Source organism: Phaethon lepturus, unplaced genomic scaffold (assembly GCF_000687285.1).
Source record: "Phaethon lepturus isolate BGI_N335 unplaced genomic scaffold, ASM68728v1 scaffold18179, whole genome shotgun sequence".
Lineage (NCBI taxonomy): Eukaryota > Metazoa > Chordata > Aves > Phaethontiformes > Phaethontidae > Phaethon > Phaethon lepturus.
This window is the reverse complement of record NW_010561427.1, coordinates 5,502-32,281: the sequence shown is the minus strand read 5'-3', so window position 1 is coordinate 32,281 and position 26,780 is coordinate 5,502. Positions and strand designations below refer to the sequence as shown.

General features: G+C 40.3%; 1 protein-coding gene across 1 annotated transcript; it reads right to left on the bottom strand.

The window, feature by feature from the left end:
* Nucleotides 1-6,329: 6,329 nt before the first annotated feature.
* On the bottom strand, nt 6,330-25,000 carry LOC104616027 (glycerol-3-phosphate acyltransferase 3-like). Its single transcript, XM_010294009.1, has 12 exons — nt 24,845-25,000; nt 17,102-17,174; nt 15,219-15,489; nt 13,997-14,071; nt 13,221-13,310; nt 12,217-12,310; nt 11,815-11,930; nt 9,878-9,933; nt 9,443-9,528; nt 8,104-8,232; nt 6,882-6,961; nt 6,330-6,432 (listed from the first exon to the last, which is right to left on the bottom strand). Exons 1-12 carry the CDS (start codon nt 24,998-25,000, stop codon nt 6,330-6,332), a joined length of 1,329 nt encoding a protein of 442 aa, XP_010292311.1.
* Between the last annotated feature and the right edge of the window lie 1,780 nt (nt 25,001-26,780).

Genomic DNA, 26,780 nt, shown 5'->3' with positions numbered 1-26,780 from the left:
TAAGACAGCATCTGAGTAGAAATCAGCCTCGGCTCAAATCTAACATAAATTTTTTTTTTATATGGATATCTCTCCTTATAATCCCTTGTAGGCACATTTATAAAATTATATTAATAAAACACAAGACAAACAGAGCAGTTATTTGGAGTATAACATACAGTTTATTTTATTGAACGTGTGTACATACTTCATCTTATGTAAAGTTATAAATTATATGAATAAAGGAGACCGCCCATAGCCATTATATATGTGTTATGTAATTGATAAACAGTAGTTAATGTATGAACAAATGAATGCTTATGATGTAGTTACAAAATAAGCTGTTTAATAGCTGTCTGTATAAACTTAAAAGGTAGTATTTAGCAGCTATCCCAGAAGAAGAAAATAAGCAATACACCCTTCTAGATGATCTAATAACCTATTTCTTTAAAGAAGTCCAATATGCAAAAATACAGTATTTTCCCCAATATTATTCTATTTAATATCACCATGTATATATTAAATGCATTTCACCACATGCCTCTTTCATATAGTCAAATGCAGATACCAAGGGATATCAACCGATGTCAATAATCTGAAATTGCACACAAATCATGACTACTGATTAGCAAAGCAATTATCATATTAAAAGAGTTCAACAGGGCTCAACATACTGTAAAATTAGAAATCAGTCAATACCACAGCCATTATATAGAACATCATTGATTGGGTGAACTAAACGCTAGCCTTGATGACAATTGATCATGATGAACCCTGCTCACAAAGGAGTCTGGTACACTAATTGAGGCGCCATCGTTAAATAGTATAATAAATACTAGAGGAGGAGGAGGAGGAGGGGGGAGGAGAAAAGGCTACAAAGCTAAGGTCCTTCCTGTCTGTACAACAACAACAATAGAACAGCAAAGAGCCAGGAAGGCCTCTGTCTCTACCATATGTCCACTAACTTCTAAGCATACTTTTCCAAAACCAAAAGAACATGTGAATGCCTCCGCAGGCGATCTCCACAGTCTGTGCCACAGCTGGGAAACATGCTCAGAAGAGCCTGAGCAATGGATATTTCACCTCAACAAGTTCCAAAAGCAAATCCCGCAGAGAGGCTAAAAAACCCAAAGGTCCCATCCATAACACATCTGTGACCTATCTCCATTGGCCTACTTGAAATCAGTCCTCAAACTGCACAGATAACCAAAGTATGTTCCTTAGAGTGCCTTGAGGCTAAACAAAACCCACCAGGTGAAGCCCAGGCTGTTTTCCTCGCTCTCCTCCAGGGCAGGCTGCACAAGGAAGAGCTTGAGTAAAATGCTGGGTTGTCGAATTTGGCACTAGCTGCTCGCTGTTCTCACAGCTCAGGGAAACACACGCTGGTAGAAAACATGTGCAGAACTTCTCCCTTATTATTCTGAAAACATGTTTTCTTCTAAAAGAGTCCCCAGTCCCAGATCAGGAGCAAAGAGTATCAAGGTACTGAAGAAACTCATCACAGCAAATGCAAGTGTCATACTGCCTTCAGGAACGTCCCAGACTTGCCGCCTCCATAGAATTTTAAAAGACAAATAAAAGCTCAGAGGTTAGACCCATACTTGATTTTGAGGCAACTAAAGGACAGAAGTATTTCTGATTTTTGGTTTGTCATAGGGAAGAGACAGCCTGGGGAAGCCCCACACCACATCGGCTGCTGTCACTTAGGACAAGCAGAAGCTTTGCTGCTAAGTACACCACGAGCAGTAATCAAAGATCCGGTGTTGGGGGTACGCAGAGTTATTTCTACGTTTTTTCATGGTTTCCTGGAAACGTAGGAGAAATGACAGGCTCATTCATCGGAATGTAAGGCAACTCTGCATTCAACGAACCGTTGAGAAGGCTGAGCGTGGTACCACGAGCTATCCGCCACTAGATGGCGCCCTTTGCACACATCTTATGCTACGTAGCCGTACAATGACGGAGGCGCATCTTACAACAAGAGCGAGTCAGGAGAAAAAGGGTAAAGGACTCTAGCTCCATCCGTCAGTCTTAACGTGCACGTACGTTACAGTGAAAGGTTATTACACGTTTTAGCAAACTGCGATTCAGTTCTCACAGAGTACAAGAGGTCACTAAGGTGCTTATCGCTACGTCTTCTAATAATCCGTAATGTTTAGATTGTTGTAGTTAACTCATATTTCTCACGTCCCTGCTATGCTCCTAATAGCAGGCACTCAAGCATCCCCTTATGTACATACAAAGTACATGTGTGTATATATACATACCCACACACAGGGAAAAAGATATGTATATTTATATATATAAAAACAGACCTCAAAACCCATCTTGTATTTGCGTCACATAAGCTCTTGGAGGCCCAGGAAATTCAGAGAACCTGTCTAAATACTGGCTCAACTGCATTAAGGCAATGACGGTCATTTACACAGAAACTCACCTTAAACTGCTTTAATGCTGCATCATTACAACCTGTTTCAGGTTACTTTACCCTTTTAGCAGAGCAGCACAGAGCAGTAGTAATGTCCAAATAACCTCTTGTTAGTCCAGAGATGAAAACCCAGAAATATGAGCCAGATATTGAAGATCCTTCAGTCTGCACATTTAGTTTAAAGCATAAATCATCTTTACAAGTTCTACTCCCAGCCAAGGAAAACTTAGGTAATAGTAATGCAAACATTCAGAAAGATGCTTTCAGAGGACTCCTCCTCAAATTCCGTTTTTGGAAGCCTGCCTGAGGAAGAAGAGGCACATTAGACAGGGTGTTGTAGCTTTTATGGGATTGTAAGATCAAGGCTTCAGGATTCTAAATGCAGGGGACACAGCTCCAGCCTTCAGCCCAGTGCAGAAGCCCAAGTGGCTTGGGGTCCCAGTCTACCCCAGGACCCACACTGGGCACGAAGATTCTGCACTGCACCTTGGACATACTGCATAAGTTTTATTAAGGACCTAAAGATGGAGTTTATTAAATGTTTCTGGTTTTCCATCCACACAGCTGATCAAACAGTGGTGTCTTCAAAAGTTACCATAAGCAGCTATTTTGACTCCCTGTCTCCGACTCACCCACATAGTGAGAGGGCCTGATTTTATCCACTCATTCCAACATACATTTATTTTCAACTCACAGCCTGCTGTCTTTGACATCTCAGAAGTTCGGGATGAACGCAGCTAGGACTGCTTCGCTTGGTTTCAGTTTCATCAACATTACACATTAGTGCCGCAGCAACAGTTAGCATCACTTAGATGCTTCTTACGTAGGTATCAGCCAGCAGCACCAAATTACAAAGCAAGGCTATGTTTTACAATGGAGGTCTTCCCTGCGCTGATGAGCTGTATCAGAAGGCCCTCATATTTCATTTGGAGAAGAGGCCACCCAGTCAATTAAAAGTGCAAGGCTTATTGGGGAAGGAGCTGAAGAGCAAATACATTCAATGGTAAACAATAGAGGAAGTTCATGCTCTTGAGGAAGACAGAGGCCCAGGCTTCTCCAAGATGATGATACATCTTGTCCCTGTAGCTTGCACAGCTGGCAAATAAAAAATTTTTAAAAAATTACTTACACTGGCATATTTTTTAGTTGTTTTTTTTATTGAGTGCCTGATCCACTGAAATATTCCATCTAAGCCTACCATATGGCACAAATTAGCATGAAGCTATGCTACATTTAATCCTGCGAAGGTACGGAGTGAAAAAGGAGCTCAAACAGTTTAGAAGCTTGGTTCCTGCAAGACCAGTGGAAGATAGGCAAAGATGACGAGTACCACAAGAGTGAGTTCTTTGATTGTGAAAAATAAGCTGCCGTTTACCAGCTTCCTACTCACGCATTATCATGAGAAAGTGTTCTTTTTACTGTTGCTGTGCCCTCCTGCTGGAGGAGGAAGACACACTGGTCTGTGGTGTCCTTGTAGAAAACAATCAATTCCTCCACAAACCTCAGCACTCTAAGGGCAGCATGCAATTTCAGTTAAAAGCAATTGCCAAGGCCACTGCTGATACAAGCAAATGAAACACAGAATATCAAGAGAAAGGAAAGGGGGAGATGGACCACCAAAAAAGAAGCACCACCAAAAGCCAAAAACTTTTTTTCAAAGCAGGGCAAGACAAAGTAGTCTCTATTTCAAGCCAGGTTGGCATTTTTACTGATAGCTAACAAAGCACACCTCACATTTGTCATTGACTAGTTCTTGGGTTGTTAGCTTTGGATTTCTCTACTCTATGTGTAAGTACCTACTTCAGAGTTTTTAGCTTCTTTTGTCAAGACAGGCAAAAAACCACAAGAGAAAATACAGAGAACCACACCACTCCTCCCACAGCTCATCAGGTGACATGTAATATTCCTACATTCAGAGGTCTGACCTATACTTTTACAAGACTTGGAGTCATAACCATAATGAGGATCACAGACCAAAGGGCTCTTCTCCTCTTTGTGAGCTGGTGAAGTGTTGCAGGACAGGAAAAAAGGCACATCATCTCCCGATGTCTTACATAAGCAGAACCCAAATGAGAAAATTTCTGTTCCAACAGTTGTTCTTTATCTCCCCATTTTTTCCTGTCTCTGGCTCCTCTTTTTGACTGTTCTGTCTTCCCTTTTTTGCCTCTGAGCAGGAAGAAGGCACACAGTAGTGTGGGCAGGATGCTTCCAACACTTGTCTTCACATCTCGCATACAACTGCAGTCTCTATTAGCGACTGTCAGACATCAGTCATGCAGAAGGAAAAAACCTCCCAATTTTAAACTCTGGCACACTGAAGAGACTTAATAGTTATCAGGATAGTCTGTCACATTTCTTCTGATTTTTTTACTGAGAAACTAAATTTACATCTTCAACACATATGGAAGCACAGCTTACTACAGTCAAGAGCAAGCAGACCTCTTTCAGAATAGAGCCTGAAGCAACTTTCCTCTGTAGACATACTGCTAGCACTCTCCCTAATAGCTAATAGCTTTTGAAAAGGGCAGTTTCTCCTACTGCTTACCTATGACACCAAAATTTGGACTGACTGATCCACCAAGAGAATTCACATACCTGTAGCACCTAAACCCAGGGATGATACACCAGGCCAGGCCACAGAAGAGGTGAGCTCACTTCTGTGCCATGCCACCTCAGGGCAGTTATCACCTCCGTTAGCCCCTCACCTGAATATTCCTTTTCTAGACTCTCCAGGGCCAGGCAGCGTTTTATCTGTGCACGTGTCTTTCTGCAGGGTGTATTGGTGCTTGCCACAACAGGTCCTGCATCTCTGCTGAGACCTCAGTCAACAGGCTGCTGTCGCAGAAACCTTATCAACTCTCCTTACCAGCTCATCTGTCTTCAAGCAATTTGTGACGTTCAGATCATTAAAGACGACAGATTCTTCCACATGGGAGTTTCTTAACAGGAGAGCAAATATTTTATACAAAAGAAATACTATAGTGACAGAAATTATATTTCCATCTCGGATTCCTTAAATGCCCTTGCTCTATTTACTTCTGGAGGGTGGTCTTGTCAGAGAGCAAACCAATAGCCTTCACATCAAATGGTAACCAGCAGCTGGCTATCCAGAAATAATTACAACAGAGGATCACAGAGCTCACATCATAGGTTTTCTTTAATTTGTTTAATGCATACCAACAGACACAGAAAGGGATATAGCAAAAAAATCAGAAGACACAATATAATTTAAAAATACATTTTTCTATGACACTCTCCTTGGCTGTGACTAGTTCATCCCAGCATCATACCCCCAGGCATCAGGGATGCGCTGCCCTGGCCACTGTTCCACTGTTTGTCAGTGGGACCCTGGAAAGCTTCCTATGTTGCCATTTTTGGTCTTGTGATATGGAGGGGAAAGTCAGCGACTGCCTCCTTCCCCCGACATCCAACACTTCCTCTCCAACTTGCAATTTGGAAAACATATTTTGGTGAGCGTCTTAATATCTTCTGACATCAGGAGATCTACCCCTACAGCAACACCATAACTGTGGCTCACAGGAAAACTGCTAGTCCAAGTCACTGATAGAGGCTAGGAGTACAGAGGTGTTTTATTACAAATTAAGAAGTTACCATTTAAGTCTTCAGGGCAACTCAAAGATTTTAAAAAAATGGTGTTTTAATGAACCCAAGTAATTTTATTGCAGATTCTTCTCCCTCAACATCAGAGAGAATTTTACTAGTATATTGTAAATCTTCCTATTTATAAAATCATATCCTTGTTTAACAAATACTATCTCTTTATCATTTCCCTGCTGTGTCATATGCAAAACCTTAGAGACAGAAGGAAAATATGTTGGTTTTAGTATAAAAAATAGCCCATTTACCGGTGGAGATAAGTAATGGGAAAATGAGATAAAATAAATATAATTTAACAAATATTTCAATTTCTGACAGATGCATTTTCTATTACTATCTGGCAATACTTTTTCTGTTGCTCTTCCTTGAAAGACTCTTTGACCTTTTTCCTTTTCAGTCCCCCATCCCTGAAAGATACAGAAAATAAATGGCATTGAGCTCACTTCAGGGTCAAGGCAAAAAGACTCAGTCACAGTATTTAGGCTTTATAGTCAAAGCAGTTTTCAGCCTAAACGTTGTCTTTTGAAATACAATTCTGCCAAGGCTTACCACACAACACAAACAATGCCTTTCCTTTAATCCAGCATTTAACAGGCAAAAATTTCACCAAATACTATCTGCTGGCTAGATCCACCTGTCAGCTCTGTTTTTCTTTTTATGCTATATTAGTCTATTTATTCTAGTGGAACAGTTCAAGGTAGAGAGTAATATTTTCTGACTTAGAGTCAGTAAGGATGATGATCTACAGCCCAAGCAAAGCAGATCTGGAAGAAGTTTAAAAAAATTTCAAGCTAACATTTCAAAATACAGAACACCTAAATATGCTTTAAACCCAGCCTCAGATGTTGTGTCTTACCAAGGAAGCACAGACATTCCTCCACGAGCAGCAATGACAGCCTTGACTCTGTTGGCAAAGTGAACAGCATCTTCTTCTTCCTGAAAAAATATATTAGTTATTTGCTTTGCAACTTAAGATTTTCCCCATGTGTCACTTAAAGAGATACTTTTTGTCAGACGGCAGGCCTTTGGGTTTATGCCAAGCCCACAAGCCAAACGTGACCTGCAGGGCAGCTCCAGCTGGTCTGGGGAACGCCATCGGGTTTGCCACCATTTGGTACCGAAAAGAACTAAGTGGGAGGCTCTGTGGTTTCTAGGGCAAATCTCAGACTACACCATGTGAGGTCACAGGTCTGGCCAACGCAGGGGATACATTTGCTCCCAATACTTCAGTATCAGTCCGAAGCTGGGAACACACTGACAGGATCCCCTTGGAGGAGATGGGGTGCTTTGAACAGGGTTGGGGCCTGGGGCATTATCAGTGAATTATTGTGAGCTCACAGGAGTCTGTCTGCCCAAACTGCAGAGGACTGAAGCTGCATGCATTACAGCAGCTTCCCTGCCAAGGCTGGGGCTGAGCAAGGATCGGGGTAGGCAGTACCAAACTGGGGCGTTGCCAGAGCAAAAGCCTTGACCGCTTTGTCAGCGTCAGGTCAGCGTCCAGGGGCAGTGGACTGAGAAGCTGTGCCCCAAGTTGTGGCGTAAAGTTGCTGGGCAAAGAATTAGCTGGATATTCTGTAGGGCTGAGAAACAAGTGGTGCGGGGAAGCTGTGCAGGTGGAGGTAGAGGGGCAACACAGAAAGCAGAAGCACCCCAGTATGGAGTGAAGAGAAGGCCTGAACCTGCACATCACTTCTGGAATAAAAAAGGGAGGTCTGTGTCTGGCTGAGCAGCAGGACTCCTGCAGCATAAAAAACACATTTTAACATCTCTTCTAGTCTCTAGGAACAGAGGAAAGCAAGGCAGCTGCACCCAAGTAAAGAAGCTGTTTGGGAGCAATAGGAAGCATGGTGCAGAAATATCTGAATCTCTGCAAGAGTACTTTTCACCTGAAGATAACTAACGCACATAAAATTAAGCGAGCACACATTTAAGACTACAGTGTTTCTTTCTGGCCTTTGTCGATTAAGCTGTCAATAAGGATTTGCAAACATAATGCCAACACACTGTGCATAGTAATGCAGACTTCCTCCCAGACAGCGTTTTACGAGCATTTTCAAAACGTACGAAAACCTAAATACCTCTTTGACCATTGGTGGCAGGTACCACACATTACAGACAATAGCCCAGCTGGTCATCACATTAAAAACATAGGTCGTCATGGAATACTTCGTGCTGTTCCAGAATGCATCTCCAAAGCGGGGGTCATACTGGAAGACAAGAAGCATAAGCAGAAGGGCATGAACTACTCCCTTAGTTTAAACCACATAAGCTGCTCTTTTTTGGCCACAAAGTCACAGCTCAACTTGAAAATCAGGGACAAACCTAATCACACCTCCTAAAATCAGGAGTAAATTCGGAGTAAAGCTCCACATTTCAACATTTATTACAAGTCTATAACAGTTAACCTTTACAAGAAATACAAGACTCCAAACAATGACAGACCCATTGAAACACATCTTAGCTATAAACAGATAGATCTACGCAAAATGTAAAGACTTGCCATCTACAGATATGCTGACTACAAAGGTAGTAGGTTGAAAACACTTACACCAGTTTTAACAATTTCCGTAAGATTAGGCAACATTATAGTTCCAGAAAAAGTAACTGACATATCTGAGCTAGGGTGGCTTGGCTAAAGCTACTTGGAAAGCCTTGGAAGTGCCAAGAGAAGTGCCTTTATCCCCAAATCACACAAGAGCCAGAAGCCCTAGCATCACAGTTAAAATTGTTGATACGTAAATATGTGCTTAGGAGAGGGACATGCTAACTACATGCTAACTGCTACAATCAAGGTTGCCATGCCTGAACAAGAGACAAAAAGAACAATTCCTTTGGGGCCCACAACCACCAGAGACCACCTGAGGGACCCCCCAAGACAGTGTGGAGTATGTGCAAAAGGGAGGGAAATTATGTAAGTGACAGCTGGGAACTAATCAACATAAGACTACTTCATCCAGGAAATATAATGAATATGTGAATCATTACATGTATAAAAATGCCTGCCTCCCACAAACTGGTGTGCATGTTAGGCAGAAGGATCCCCCATGCACCCTGTGCCGAATAAAGAATGCTTGCTCTTTAACACTACATTGGCGTTAGGGAGTTCTTTCCCCGACTTTTCGGTAACAATAGGACAGAAAGAGCAGGCAGAAATGAACACACAGCATAGCAATTGCAATTGTGCTTTTCAGGTTGCTCCCAGCCAGTTCTAAAGACACTCAGTGAAACATTTCCCATACTGCACTGAACTGCAAGACATTGCGCATCATGAAAAGATTCTGCTTTCTCACGGCTTATTCAGTACCTTATTCACACTGAACAAACCCCTTTCAAAAGGTTTACACATCAGCAGCTTCTCTGACATGAGAAGCTTCTGTAAATTATCCACCCGTGTTTGGAATACTGCAGATGCATTACCTTGATTGCTACCGGATGGATGGTCCCTCCTACCTCAAAGCTTCCCTTCTTAAACATCATTACTGATGTGTTGTTTATGCAGGTACCTGGCCAGAATTAAAACAGATGAAAAGTTTAATCCACTCCAAGAAAAGTATCAGCAAATGAATCCTAAACTGTCTTAAGAAGACTTCAGTTGCTAAAGGAGAAAGTAAGCTTTAGTTCTGAAACGTAATCCCAGAGCCTGTTCTCTCTTCCATTATGCTACACACTAAAGCAAACAGACTGTAATAAAACTGCTATAAAATATTAGAATCTGACTTTTAATATCTCACAAGTGCTAATTAATTCTACAGACTAAAACCAAACATCTCACTTGTAAAGACTGAGTATAATAAACTGCACTCAGTGGCAAGAAGTGAGAAGAGCAATAAAATCAATATAGTTGTTTCCTACCTTCTGGGAAAATTAAAATGGGTAATTTGGCCTTATCTGCAATATGTTCTCTAATTCTGTGGAAAGAAAATAACATTTCAGTGTATACTTAATTTTCATAGAAGACCCATATTTGTATTTGGCCAAGAATCTAAATATCCGTTACCTCTCACATAGGAGAAGAAAAGCCCTTGCCCAGTTGCCCTTTGCCAAACAGTAGCCTCAGCTGGGGTGCGTGCCAGTTTCAGGCCTTTATCTCGGAGGTTCTCTCTTGCTAATTGCAAAAGTAGGCTTTCCACAAAACTGTATAGAGTTTTATTTCACCATTTTAACCCAACTAACATGAAGCCAGAGAACGGTGGTACTCAACACGTGTAAAAATCACCTCCCATTTATCTTTGACAGGTTCCAGCTTATGAACACAGTCAAATTTTTCTTTTGACTGAAGTCTCTTCAATATTTCAAGTTTTCATTCCTTCTAGGTTCATAACTTCAGTTTTATATGTATCAAGTGATTCTCCACAGCTAATTAAGAGGTAGGCCACTATTTTACTATATTTGCTGCATCACTTAAAAACCACTACATATTACCACTAAGCAGATTAGGGACACAAAAAATCTGTTGTTTTCTGAGACACCTGTCTTTCCTATGACTCAAGAGCATGCAGTTCCTCTCCAGTCTGCATTAAAGAACAGAAACAAAACATCAGTTATCAAAAAAAAGGAGAGAATGATCCAGCACGGGGGGACCTTCACCATTTTTCTAATGACAAACTGTCACAGACACAATGTTAGCTGTGTTGCACTCTATTTCATGAAGATTTCAGATGACTAAGAACAGTCTCTGTAAACATCTGAGAACATAAGAACTACCATGCTGAGTCAATCCTGTTCATATCCTTAAAGTGCAACATGCTGTGTCTGCCAGGAATCGATACCACAGGCCTGGAGAGAAGTGTAGGCATTAAGCAAACATATTACTACACTTCTGCAGAATGCTCTTCCAGCTTCTAGCAGCTAGGTGGTACCTTGGTCTTTTTTGTTTGCTTGCTTGGTCGGTTTTTTTGGTGCTACAATCAGCCTCCCTTTATCCTACACTCAGGCCTCCCTTTATCCTGTACTCACAGCAGATATATAACCAGCTTTGATGCTCGGAGCTGATGAAAAATGTACCAGGGCAAGGCATGATCTGGGAAACAGATGTATTGACTTCTGTCATGACATCCCAAATCATCGGCCTCAAAACTCATAGAATCTTTGGGTTGGAAGGGACCTTTAAAGGTCACCTTGTCCAAGCCCCCTGCCATGAGCAGGGACATCTTCAACTAGATCAGGTTGCTCAGAACCCTGTCCAACCTGACCTTGAATGTTTCCAGGGATGGGGCATCTACCACCTCTCTGGGTAACCTGTGCCAGGGTATCACCACCCTCACTGTGAAAAATTTCTTCCTTGTATCTAGTCCGGATCTGCCCTCTTTTAGTTTAAAACCATTACTCCTTGTCCTATTGCTACAGGCCCTGCTAAAAAGTCTGTCCTCATCTTTCTTGTAAGGCCCCTTTAAGTACTGGAAGGATGCAATAAGGTCTCCCTGGAGTCTCTTCTCCAGGCTGAACAACCACAGATCTCTCAGTCCTTCACAGGAGAGGTGTTCCATCCCTCTGAGAACAGGCAATCCATCATGTTCCATTCCTCAATGAACAGGCTCCTGCCTGGGGCAGGCAGGGCGACTGCGGAAACATGGAAATTCCCAGAGGTTACAGGGCAAATGATCAAAAGTTCAGTAGATGATTGCTACACTCTGTACCTTCACTGATGGAGCAGTTCCAAACCCTACAGTGATGACAACCTACAGTTGCCCACCAAAGAGAGATGCAGGGTGAGAACAGTCTCAGCTACACTTGGACCTCACAATTGCTAGACCTGATGGGACAATTAAGCAAACACCTCACTACCTTACTTTTTCCTCACCAGATGACGGTCTTTCATTTCTGAGCGTTCAAACAAAACATGCTGAGTGGTTTGCATGCAAGATTTTTGAATAAGCCCCAGAAGCCCTCCATGTTCCTGGCCAACCTGCAAGCCCAAAAGAAACTTGTTACTATGCAGACAGACACACACACTTAAATGATAAAATTCTGAATACAGATGCATCAATTTCTAAGCTCGTTCACAAATTATATCAATCCTCTTTGTCAAAAGCATACACACACCTACCTGTGTCTATTATTTTGCAGTCCTGAACTTGAGTTTGAATGCTATCAAATCCCACTCTTTCTACCAGTAGGTTTATCCTGTTACCCAACACTACATTTATGGGCATCTCAACATTACCGATATTTACCAACTCTCTTGTTCGTACCAAGGAATAGCATCCATCACTGGCCAGGATTAGAACATCTAATGGAGACGTGTGGTTGGCTACACAGATGCCTCCTTCCTGTGGTCTGTTTTCCCTGCAGTGACAACCGTAAAAGCAATTACTTAATGTTTATTCTCCAGACTACAGGCACCCTCAGGTGACCCATCCAGTGAACACACATCCACAACTAAGACTCCCAGCGATGAAAGTATTTCAGGCACACAGCTCATATGCAGATCCATAGAAAGTAGACGAACACAAAACCAATTTAAAAATTCTAATATTACTATGATATATGTTAAACTTGTGGCAGTACCTCACAGCAGATAAGTCATAAGACATACTTCCAAGAGTCCCTTCACATTTCAGTAGTTTTGGCATTTCACCAAAACCAGTTTCCTTTCAGCTGACAATACAAGACTTCACTGGAGTAGGCATTTTAGCTGCATACATCACCATTCACAGAGGTATATATCAAAGACTACTTGGACACTAAAACTCTAAAAGCAAAGACACTAGAACATGATGTTTCTTGTTTTCTAAATCACAAACAAAAAATATTTCAGAAGCCTCCATTACATAAAACTCCATCACTAAAGCAAGATATTACAAAAATTTTCTGAAATACCATCCATAACTTATTTAGGAGAGATTGTGAAGGAAATTGGCCAATAGAACAGTCAAACATTTTATGGCAATGTTCTTGCGTGTGATTGTAACACGTTCATGGCAGGCAAACACTGAAAAAAACATCTAAGTGTATATTTAATCAAGAACACAGTACTACTCCACCTTTGCATACCCTGCCCATACAGAAAAGAAAATACAGTAGGGCATACAAACATCCTGACAGAGTCTATATAATCTAAACAGCTTCTTGGATCAAATTGCACCATCATAGTATCCATGCAGCAATGGAATAAGAATCCCACTCTGAAACTTGAGACATTGAATTCTATAAGAAATCAATACCAAACCAATGAGAGTAGGGTGGCACCACTTACCTGTTGTGGAAATGAACAAGACCACCCAGACATCGGACACCTAATGTGGCACATATCATCTGAACCTGGTTGCTCAACCAGCATTTAAATCTAAAAGAAATGAAGCCATAGATATATTTCCAGTCCTATGCAGTCACTCATAAAACAATGTAACGTAAACTCTCCAAATTATTCCCAATAGGTGTTATTACAAAGACCATACTAAGAAGATTCAATTGTACTAACAATGCCACACAGGAGGAGCTTATCAGGTATCAAAGATATTCTTTGTTCATTCTTGTACTGTAATCTATTCTAAACCCACCAGATTCAAACCAGAGAAGATAATAGTCAGGGGTTTGTTTTACAGATTTTCTCTGGAAGCAGCTGCTATTGACTCATTTATTAATAATAATTAAAAACATTTAGCTGGTGAATCACATTTGAGGTTTTTTTGCACTGATAGGCCATAACTCTCTCACAGTATTAATACAGAATTGCTGAGGACAGATGATTTACTTGCCCTGTTCTGACTCAAGAAGAGCATACTTTTTATTTTCCACGCTAAGAGAGGCTTCCATCAGTATCTGTGTGTCTTACCTTGCATGTCCACTTTCAAATGCCATTGCCATACTCTCACTTATAGTGCCCTATGAGTTTACAGTAGAGAAAAAAAAAATCACCCCATAATAGTTCACACTAGTCCTGCAGACTCAAGCAGATTTATATTCCACCACACTAATTCAAATTCTTAAAGAAATAAAAAAAAATTGAAAGAGCCCTCAGCAAACACCTACCTGCCATTTGGAAACCGTCCTACTACTGTAGTAGCCAAGACCAGCAAGAGGATGCTGAAAACAGCCAAGCAGACACTACAAAGTAAAATAATTTTAATTAAATGCTAAAAAGCAAAACTGGAAGAGCAAGCAAGAAAATATTTTATTTAACACTGATCTATTTCACAATGCTTCCCTCCACCATTAATAGCATCTCATCTACTAGCAATACAAACCACTTACGGTCAACAGGATAATATAAGCAGGTTTTCACTCAATACTGCACTGAGTACAAAAACCTAGTGCTGCCTGGAGCCCCTCTTCTAAAAAGCACCATGCCTTGATCTGAAGCTGTCACACGGTAAAGAAGCCATCGTGTTCAAAGACGACAGCGAGTAATGGCTAGTGTTCTTTAATGCAGGTGAGATTTCTCAGTGCCAAAAGGGTCCCATCACTTCATTTTTAAAAACCTATCCAGAAATGTCAGTATGTATTTCAACCCCAAGCAGTAAGCTACTATATAATCATGAAAGTTAAATGTCATTGGTTACTAATGTCTGAGCAATACCAATACTGAATCCATTTCTACATAAACGTTGTCTTCTTAAGCTGCATATGCCTGTGTGTAAACTTAGATATGTGCTCTGCTATACAGTTGACTGGTATGAAATCCCTCTACACACTGCAGTTGTTTTGAATATACTGTCCTCCCATCAAAGAAATATGAAATTTTAAAAGCTCCTGCTCTTTACAAGAACACATGAATATTTGTAACTGTTTGGTTAATATGATGAAGGGCTGGTTTTGCTTAAAAGTATAAATATTTAATACATTCCAAGTGGAATATCTCTTTTTTCCATCCAGCCCTGTGCTCCCAGAACATCGGCTCTGCTTCAACTCGCAGGTGTTCAGCATACAGTCTCCCTGTCTTTTATTCAGACAGGTAGAGCCTGATACTTTCAGTTGAAACAGTTGTTACGCTACATAACAAAAAGATCTCCAGATCATTTCTATAAAGTTTTGCTGTATTTTAAAAACAGATTAATTACTAATAAAACATACAGAACATGAAAAATGTACATCTTCAGCATCTTTTTTTTCTTTTGGGGTTGAGTTTTGATAGCACCTTGGAAAATAAAGTCACGCCAGGTTCTCCTTTCTGCACTAGTCAATGCATATTATTTCACATCTTCTGAAAAAAGTAATATGAAAAACCAATCCCAGCACATTACATCTGGCTCACCGAAAAGGCACCAGGAGACAATACCGAATTACGATCCCAATGACCCACACAACGCTCAGTTGCCAGCTGACATGGTGCAAGTTGGCATTGGTTCTGCTGAGGAGATTCCAGGACAGCAGCTCTTCAGAGGAGAACCGTTGGGTAACTTCATCTTCTGCAACTGCCTCGCATCCCTTCTTGGAGAAGTACATAACATCAGCAAGGTTGAAGCATCCTCGGCACTGGCCAGCAATCTCCTCTTCCATGGAGGTTTCCTCTCTCTGGACGATCCCTGCGTGAGAAAACGAGTCTACCTTCCACACAGTGGAACGGACAATATGGATTCCAAACAGAGTACAATACTCAGGTTTTTTAGAAATAGCTCTCCTCCTACTCCAAGCACCATAATTGCATTGTTATGCCTCATTTACATACTGGCATTTAGTTCCACAAGTTACTACTTCAATAACTTAGGGGTATTACATGGCATAGGATTAGAGAAATCAGTAAAGAAAATAAAACCTTGAGCACAACACCTACTTCATTGTCATTTACCAAAGAACATATGTACACACACCTGGAAATGTCAACAGTACACTGCCAAGATTGCAGACCCCTCCTGGTGCCTTGACTCAAATTCAGGCAGCGTACGTATAGTTGTTCTTGCTGCCATTGATTAGTTTTACTTTTTCCCAGCTGTAACAAACACCTTCCTCTGGTATTTCTTCTCAGAGCCTTCTCTTTTCCCCCATTCCTTCTCCTTTCAGAGTCACTTCACTACCAAGAAACTTCAAATGTCTAGAATTTTCCCCCGAGATATAAATAGTGTAACACAGAAGGATTGTGAAGGAAGAATGACAACACATGCATACTCCAGATCTGTAACACTATGCCTTACAGGACAGCCACAGAGCAAGTCTCAGTGATGTTTGCTGAGGTCACTCTGAGGCCAGACTCTTATCTGGCTGTTTACAGTGACTAAAATTTTATTGATTCATACCAACTATCACTTGGCTTTTTTGCTTGCCTTTTTTTTTTTTGTTTGTGGGGGGGGGGGGGGGGGGGGGGGGGGGGAGAATAGTTATTAGATAACATTAAATATATATTATACAAAGTACATTTAATTTATCTTAATCAACATACTATGCCCTGATCAGAATCACAAAACTTTCCTCCAGCTGCACTTCAGTCAAACCTTCAATGTCCAGGAAATCATCAGACCTGAAATTCATTAGCTGACAACCCAAACAGTCTAAGTGAATAATAATAGCACTAGAAGTAAAAAGATTATTATAAGAACTTAACCCAGTCCCCCTCAGCCAAAGAAGAAAGGAAAAATAGTTGGAAGAGGAACAAAAAACCCCCTACTCTCACATTTTATCCCCATGCCTAGAGAAGAGTGCAAATAGTAACTGTGATCCATGTGATGGCATAGCTCCTTTGCTTGAGAGACTGGCTTTTCGCATGCTAGGACTTACAAGAAGCAAGAGAGGATCTGTACACAGCAATGTCAAGGGCAAAGAATACTCATTCCTCCTAATCTTGTAGAGAGCGAGCTGATGGAGTCAGAAAGTACAAAATACTCATGAAAACAAGGAAAGCTTCCCAAATGCTTATGAGCAATGTCTTTCTCTACCCATACTAGTCTCGAACACCTTTTATTCAGAAGACTCAATCATTTACACATTATCTTGCTTGTAACATACTTAAGTTCTCTTTTTGTAGGTTTGTAACTTCAGCAGCTATTTGCCCAAACACTCCATTTTGGCCATTCCAGTTTTCTTACTTAACATCAGGTACAATTTATGTTTCTGTTTTATGTTTTCTTTTCTAGATAAGATATTAAAATAGTTGCCTTTTTACAAGACAGATAGTGCTGTGTCATCTTCATTCAGAGATCTTACCAGTGGAGATTAAATTTTCAAGTGCCAGCGCCTTCTGCTTTTTTACTCCCTCCTCAATTTGCAGGGTGGCCCACTGTTCCCAAAACAAGAAAAGTAGATGTTCATGGTTTTCATTTTGTCATTTCCAGGCATTTTGTAATCACCTTAGGTGAACTGTGTGAGCCTCTTTTATTGAAGCCAGGTCTTAGATTTTCATTTTTCAAATTCAGCCTGAAGGCTGTCCTGCATACCTCCTGTTTCATTTGTTACATATATTACCTTTTGCCATTGTCAGGAAAAATAGTTTGGCTCAAACTTCTTTTCAGGACACAGGCAGTTGGGGTTTTTTTGTGGGGCTTTTTGTTGCTTTGGTTTTGTTTGGCTTTTTTAAAAAACAAACACCACCACCACCCCCAAATTCCCAAAAATTACTGAGCTACCCAAGAGGCTCCAGGAAGCCCATGAGTCCAAAGCTCCCTCTTTCCCAGTTAGCTTCAGGCAACAGAATGATGCAAAATACTATCACCGAGATTAGAGACATGCTGGAAGAGATTACCTCATCTTTAGGGCATTCATGCAGCTTTTGTTAAAAGAAGACAGAGGAGGGACCATTTCATATCCATAAGTATTTTGGAAGTAACAGTTTTGGTAATGAGCTTTCACACTTCCCTGTCTTTACCTTTTTGAGCTAAACAAATTTCTTCCTCCCTGTGTAGAGCAGCATAAGACTCCTCCATTAGCAAACTCAAACATACAAATATGCCTAACTTCTGAAGTTTTCATGTTTTTGAATGTTTTCATCATACACGTATAGACGTATAAAGAGTAGCTCTCGTGAGGATTAGATCTTCCTGTATTTATGTCAAGATATCTGCCCTAACAAAGCACACAGGATGCTTGCGTGTAGGCTCTGCTCATTATTAAGGAATCAATGACCCACTCAGCTTACGTTCTTACTTGCTTATTAAGGCTTCCCACCTACAACAGGTAAGGATACATCCTTCTGCTTCAGGATAAACTCTTGCTAAACAGTTTATTTCCCTCTTACTGGCACGCGCAGCCATTTAAGTCACCACAAAGCCTGATCTCAAATAGTCTTCACCACATTACAATGTGTTGCATGCACCAACAGCATTGACTAGCTTTTTGCCATCCTTAAGTTTTGCGTGCTCTCTACTAGCTCCTTCTGTAGCTATTGAAGTTGAAGTCAATAACAAAAAAGGAACATTTTATCATGGCATAATTAGGATATTTTAGTTACCCTTAGTTAACTTTTTTTAACCAGCCATCTTAAAAGAAAAGGAAAAAAGAGAAAGCAGAATAGGCAGTGATGTGGTATTTTAAGCTCCATGCAAACCAACTGTTGTACCACCCTGAAAAAAAACCAAACCTTGATAGATAGATAGATAGATAGACCTTCACCTTGTCTATACTTTCCAGTTATTTCCTAGGAAAGGTAAACAGGTACATCATCTGTCTCAATCTTTTGCAATACATGGAGAGTCATTCAGAAGTGCAGAGCCAGGTGATATCTCAAAAACAGCAGCCCACACACCAAGAAATGAAAGCATATATATGGCACAGGAACAAGAACGTTGCAAAAGATAGTAAAGGCAGACATGTGGCAAACTTAACGTCTTTATAATGTACTGCTGGTCCTCATCCCTTCCCCGATATCCTTTAGGATAGTTTTATGAGGGAAGAAAAAAGAAAAGTCACCTAGCTTGGCAAATAAGGCCCTTTGCTTTATTCTCTCCTTTTCTGTCTACCACCCTTGCCCATCACGGTCCTCCTGAACAGGTGAACAGGCACCTGCCAGTTGGCAAGCGCTGCCAGAAATGAGTTTGCTCATACTGTCTTGAAGGATTTGGAATACCTCAAGGAGGCTGGTTTTTGAATCCCAGCTAGAAAGAGAGTGATAATCACTGACTGAACTGACTCACAAAAATGTTAACTAATAATTTGTTAACAAATGTAATGAGCAAGACAAGTCAAAACCAAACACAAATTTAGAAATTGACTAGTAAAGTATGAAGTCCTACCAGGTTATTACCTAACACCTCATAGCACAGAGAAACAGTGGGACAAAATTGTCATCCTGTAATTAAATAGTCAGGCAAGGCTACAAAGGCAGAGGACAAGACAGATGAGAAAGAGCTTTCAATAGGTGAATGGTTAGACAGGGCTTGTTAGCATGGAAAAGAGCTGGCTGAGGCAGCATATGACAGAGATCTACAAAGTCTGGACTGGCACAGAGCAGCTACATAAGGCACAGTTATCCATTTTCTCCTCTTATACAAGAACTGGAGGTCATCATATGAAAGTATTGGTCAGGGTGTATGAGCAAGAAGGTGGTAATGTATTTTCACAAAACACAGTTGAGTTGTGGAGTTAGTTTCCAGGACATATTGCCAGAGATCAACTGAAATGGGAGCACTTACATAAAGACATGGATGAAAATCATCATGGAACACAAAACTCTCCTAACTCATGAATCAGCATGGGAGGCTGAAGCAACAAGGAGCTGGGAGGGTACTCCTGGCAACATGGCCATACAATCTCCCAGCTCTTGAGCTTTTCATCAAGCGCTTGAGTTGATGCCTGTGAAAGCCAGGCTATCTGTCTGGGTCAACCTCTGGACTGACCCAGCTGAGCAGCTTCTATGTTCCGCATCTGGTGGCATCTTATACCGCATCCGGTATGTTTAATTTGTTTTTAAACTATGAAATATGGCTTTGTGATCACCTTTGTTTTGCACACTATTGAGACAGAGCTGTCACGCTGGTCTTTGTTGCAAAACAGTAATGAAAGGATGTTTTAAATATCTTACAAAAACACAGATGTTGCAACTAACACAGAATTTAAGCATTAAATGGAGCAACTTCATTCCTAAGTTTGCTGACCAAACGAGAAACCAGGTGCTGTGCTTTCCTCCCTCCCATTTCTGAAATGATGAGGACACAAGGAGTCCAAACATCCAGTGGGTGATCCCATCTTGAACAGTGAGCCCTTGGCAGCTTAAGTCCAACAGCCCATTTGTTTGAGGATTCCTATAATTACAACCTGAACAAAATAAGGGTGCCTAATACTTCATTGTATTAATTACTTTCTTCATAGTACATAACATGAAAAGCTATACAATATGGAACGCTCATTTTTTTAAAAATCTCACTGCTTCAGAAGGGTTTCTCTTCCCTTTTTCCTTTTAAGTACAGCTCAGTGTGTTGTTCAGTACTCCACTTTTCCATTCTGTGAAATAATTCATTTTTGACCCTCTTCCTCTACATTCCCATATTTTACTACTTCTTCTCCCATGTTCTCACGAAAGTTTTTTCTAATCATATAATCATTAAGGTTGGAAAAGACCTCTAAGATCATCAAGTCCAACCGTCATCCCAACACCATGCTGCCCACTAAACCATGTTCCAAAGTGCCACATGTACACGTTTTTTGAACGCCTCCAGAGATGGTGACTCCACCACCTCCCTGGGCAGCCTGTTCCAATGTTTGACTACTCTTTCAGTAAGGAAATTTTTCCTAATATCCAGTCAAAACCTCCCCTGGTGCAACTTGAGGAGTTTTCCTCTCATTCTATCACTAGTTTCTTGGGAGAAGAGACCAACACCCACCTCACTACAACCTCCCTTCAGGTAGTTGTAGAGAGCAATAAGGTCTCCCCTCAACCTCCTATTCCCAAGACTAAACAAACCCAGTTCCCTCAGCAGGTCCTCATCAGACTTGTCCTCTAGACCCCTCACCAGCTTTGTTGCCCTTCTCTGGACATGCTCCAGCAACTCAATGTCCTTCTTGTAGGGAGGGGCCCAAAACTGAACGTGGTATTCGAGGTGCAGCTTCACCAGTGCCACAATCACTTCCCTGCATGGGATCACTAGTCACAATCACTAATCACTCATTACACTGGCTTTTTTTTCAATCCTCTTCTTGGATTTGTTCTCATGTGTGACAAAGGCCTTGGGAGAATTATTCCATGTAAAGTCTTCCAATAGAATGACAAAGAGAAGGTCAGTAGGTTTTTAGTGCAAGTTACAATCACCATCTAAGATCAAGCACTTAAGATCTTTTCATCCAACAGTCCTTTCTCTCTGTCCTCATTTCCCCTTCCATGTCCCAAATCAAATGATCTGCATATTACATTTCACGTCTGAGAGCATGTGCAAGCAGCAGCTGTCCACAACTGGACAGTGAAAAGCACTCACAAATCTCCTGGCTGCTCTAGTGAGGGCAGATGAAATAGGTTGAGAAGGGTCCCAAACATTTGTTTGGGATAAAAGCACAAGTATCATTTCTTTGGTTTTTGATGCAGTGGCTAGCTCAGGATAACCATGTATTTGAAAGCACAGCAGTGAGCTTCTTCCCCTAGCTTAAGTGTCTGCAACATCTGCCCATACTCCAGCGGCAGTTTACAACATATCAGCTGCCTCAATACACAAGTGAGCTATCAATTCAAAGAATATCCACAGTTATTAGCTAGTTGATGTCTTTTCTACACATGAGTATTTCTCAAGAAACAACAATACTCCAATTTTATACAGAAGCTCAGAGCTCATAAAATTCCAGAAGATTCTTGGCAAATGGAGCTACAGCTGTTTAACATATTTATTTGACTCTCCACAGGACTGCAAGAGCATGCTGTAGATTTCGTTCTAGCAAATGCATTTTCTTTTGCAGATGCAACACTAAAGAGCTGGAATAATATCCCTAGCACAGCTTTCCTAGTATAGTCATTTCCACCAAACGCCATTACAGACAAGCAAATACAAAGCTTAGAGAAAGCACGGTATTTCACAAATAAAAGCTTACAAGCATATGGAAAAGAACCAAATTAATCTTTATCGTTTCCAGAAATATTTTAAGGATAAATGAATGGTAATAATAGTAATTATGGGCTAACAGTTATGGAATTCAGAAATTACTGTCTTTGAGATCTTTTACTACTATACTACCCATATGTCCTCAAAACAAACCCCAATGCCAAACAACAAAAAACCAAACAAACCAAAAAAACCCACAAACAAAAATAATCACCACACCACCACCCCAAATTTTCAAATCTTGAATCTTGCTTTTGTAAAATGGTTGGTGTGTTTCTAAAAAACATCTAGATTCCTTGATGGAGAAGCAGCAAAGAATATGAATTCTTTCCATACATAGATTGCATCTTACCCATTTGTTCCAGTCACTGTTCACACTGCTAAAACACTTCTGTGAAGTCAGGAAATCAAAATTACTTATATTATCATATGCCACGATTACTTATTGCTTAGTGATAGATCTGCAAACTTGGGCTTTATCCTAAAATACCTAGAGCTCCCAGCAGTACAGGCTCCAGATATGCTTTCTTTGAAAGAAAAAAAAAAAATCTTTTGACTTTAAAGTCCTTGACTTCAGTGTCTACTCTCATTTTTCTTCAAACTGACAAAACATGGAGGAAAACAAAACATGTTTTCCCTCTGCCTCCCAATTTGCATAATCATTTAAAGCTGTAAGAAGTAAATATAAAGTGCTCTCAGGTGAGAAGTTTTCTATTAATTTGCTAATTAATTTAACTCCAAACCAAAAGCAACACAATGGAGAATCCAGTCATAGTGCTTAAGGTTGGATTTTTGGTGAAACATTAACCGGTTGTTTGGTACTTCCCAGAGCGCTGATATTCCTGCAGTATAGTCAGGAGTGTGCTAATACATGACTAAGCTCTCAGCATTTTCAGTGTAGCTATCCAGTAAGGCATCCTATTTCACCATTCAGGCTAGCAACAGGAACCAAGAATCAGTTGTATCCCAAGCAACAATTTCATCCATATTCTGGTGAATAAGCCGCAGGACTCCCAGAAGAGGCCCAGCAATTGCATGGACAGGCTTTAACCCAGCATTTCCCAGCCCTACCCTTACTTCCAAAGGGCCAACTGGGCCACAGCACAAGCAAAGGGAACCTAACGTTCTCTCCATCCTCTCTCCCTCACATTTCCTGACAAGATAGCTCTTAGTTACTCTTTCGGCATGACAAGAAACCTTTGAACAATGCTTCAAAAACAGCTGAAAATAATCATAAAATGAAAGCAGAGGTAACTCCTTTTTTGCCCACAGGACAGTTAGGGAAGTTAGGGAACAAATTTCAACTAAAGAACAAAACAAGCCAGCCTGACCTGCAGTACACGGAGCTTGCTCTTCCTGTTATTAGCTGCTGCAGCAGCAGGGAACTAGATGTAAAAGGCTCTATCTGATCACATAAAAATTAACTTCATTACTTCTTTTTTGATAAATTAATCCTCCACATGGTGAACACAAAATTATCGTGCTCATAACCTGTTACGAAAACTGTGGAAAGAAAAACATTTAACAGGCTTTTCCAAAGAGAAGTGCCTTCCTATATTAAATGCCCACTGAGTGGGTCAAATGTCCTTCAAAGTTGGGAAATGCACAGGGGAAAAAAAAAATAAATACAGAAATTATTTTAATGCCTGCCAACTCTCAGATTTGAGTTCCAAAGAGCTCCTCAGGTTTGTGTTCGATATGAAAAAGCCTGATGAAATTAATTCCACATAAAAGTACGACAAGCCTCTTACTCAAGGTACCAATAAGAATTTAATTGGCATACCACTGGCTGATAAAAAAGTATAAAAGCCAATGTTACATACAGCCACTGCAGGGACTCATTTCCCATTGACATCAGTATCTGAAAAAAGAAGTAAGCCCTAAAGTTTGCAGTCAGGTCTACTATGATAAATGATTTTCATACAACTGAAGACAGTCCCTGCCCAAGAGTTCTTAATCAGTACTTAAAAAAGAGACAGAAGAATTATAAGACAGAATCAGCAAGGTAAGATGGTCATGATATTAATTGCATTACATTATTACAGACATGTTCTATTGCCAAATAGCTCTAACAGCTTAATAATAGTAATAGTAACAATAAGTTTTCTGCCACAAGAAGAAAGTATATTGATGAAAAGCAGGTTTATCCCAGAAAGACAAAGTTAATCTATTGGAAAACAGAAATGTTTCACTGTTTAATATGAGGAATTCACAGCACCTACTTTTGGCTACTGATATGGATATGAAAAGTCAGACTTAAAAAATTAAATGCAACTCTGGCTTATTAAAAGACCCAGAAAACTTTTACTGGTATCAGCAGAATCGGGATCTTAGCCACAACCTCTTCATCTCTAGAAAAATTACACTTTTAGAAGGTTGCATGTATTCCTCAAGTCTCATACAGCAGAACTTACAAATCTGGGGGATCCAGCAGGCACAAGTGGAAGAAGCACACACACACAATCAGTATTCTTATCTAGAACGGTACTCATTAATACCGTGTAATTAAAGTAATCCAAATTAAATCATTGGAACTTACATACATCCAAAATACATTTTCTTGTTACTTACCAACTCCCATAAACTAATACAACTTTTTACTTATATTTGACTTGTCACTAGTAAAGCATAAAGTATTCTAACTAGCTTGAACTAGAAGCAATATACCATATACATGTATATAAATATATACTTTAATCCCAGAAAACCTCAAACCAGTACCAGATTATAGCTCAGCACATAACCAGATATTGTTAAAGACACCACTCAAAAGAACTATCATGTAAGTTAAAGCTGCAAACAGCACATCCAAGTTAACAGAATTCTTTCTGCTGACTCTTACGGCATCTATATCAAATGTACAGATTTTTATCTTTTTATTCAACATGTCCTGTAGTAACCACATAACTTTTAAACCTAATTCTCAACTTACCTCTAACACTTTTATTATAGTTTCCACATAGAAATGAGAAATCCCCAGTGATACTCTAAACACTGAAGGCAATAAAACTAACACCAAAAACAAAATCATCCCGATAGACAAAATCTTGCCCCCTGCAAGGCCATAGCCTTCTCTATTTTCTTCCATGATTGCTCCTTCAAAATATCTGTCTGAGAATATATGCTTATCTCTAGTGGGTAATCCAGCAAGCTTCAAGAGACAGAAGCAAAAAAATTATTACACATGCTAAAAGTCAACTCTATCTCTAGGAGAAGGCTGCTGCCCTATGAAGCCTGACACCACAGATGGTCTCAATGATAATGTAATTTCTACCCCTTGTCCCGCCCTAACCCCACCCACTTCCTTTTAATTGATAAGCATTTACTCACTAGATCTAATACAGGGGAGAAGGAAGAAAGAAAAAACATGGTAAGTAATAATATATGTTAGGTAATAAGATGCTGCCAATAAGGAAACCTGTCAATGTGTCAACTGGTTTTCACAAGGCATCCCACCAAAAAATTACAATACAGAACAAAGTAGGTGTGGTTTTCAGATTGTCTAAAATCTTCTTTTCTAAAACTCATTTAATACACATGAATTACTTCTCCAATGGACATTTTCTCAAATTAGTGACTTATTAGGTCAGATTTTCTACTTCATAGTGAAATGACTGCCTCATTTTGGTATTTGACCAAAGGAACCAAACTGAAGCTTGAGGTGTGCAAGTCAGGGCTTTTTATTTTATAATAATACCTGTGAAATGGAGATGCAAATTTCAGCAGGCAGGAATCGACAATACAATAAAATCTGCTCCCTCCACTGCTCTACAAGAAATGAGCCAAACTGTATTACAGGGTTACAAAACGCACTGTAGTGAAGGAACAAGTCACCTATCTTTGCATCTATTTGACTACAGAATTTAAATACAATAAATAAGCAGGTTTCTCCTTCTATCCTATCAAATGCCAACAATTTACTTCAGCATTGTTTAGGAAAGACCCAGTTCAGCCCCTTACACTGACCCCTCTCCTGCCTTTTTGTATGCATCACAGAAGAAACAAAGGTGAATAACTGTATCTCCAGAACCTAAGAGGAGCCCACCAGCTGCTCATTTACAACCTTATCACAGAATAAATTAACTAATCTTGGTGGAATGAACATTTAGGGCATAATTTCCAAGATAGTGATATGCTCGTGCACAAGAGATCTTTCCTTTGTATATGCTTACATTAGCATATTTGTCTAAAGCTGGGGCTGTCTTTTGAAAACATCCCCGTCCCCATGTACCATTGTTTGGTTTGTGTTGTGGAGCAGCCCCAGTACACACAAACTGGTTTCCTTAGAAATAAAAGCAGACCCAAAGATCCTCTGCAGAAAGTGCGCCCGATACTCTCCAGTCAGTACAGAAGCACAGATTCAGAGTAGGCTGCACCACTTCTAAGTCCTCCAGTTTATACCATGCACCCCAGGCACCAACAACCAGGCTCTTGACATGTTACAAGCTCTTGTGATACCATGATATGCTTCGTGTGCCACATAATGAGTCAAGTAGCTTTTGTCTCTTCAGATCTACTGCTGAATGCCATCGCTCAAGTCTTCAGAACTGTATTGCATCTTCTTCAGCAACCTAACTTTTCTTTTGCATTTTCTTTTTATTATTTAGTTACTTTACCTTCTCTCCCCTTGCTGACCTCTTTCTGAGCCTTCTGTGTCTTCTACAAAACCTCGCTAGTTTGTTTTTTGTTTGTTTCTGCCTTCCCATTGCTCTTTCTCTCAATGGCAACCTCAAGCCCCTCACTCTCTCATTACACTGCTGCTGCCAGGCACACCATTAACCACTATTTCTCACCTGCCTCACCAAAAGGCACTAGTTCTAGACTTCTCTAGGAACAACATTTCATTGTTTGTAAAACAGCTTTGCTCA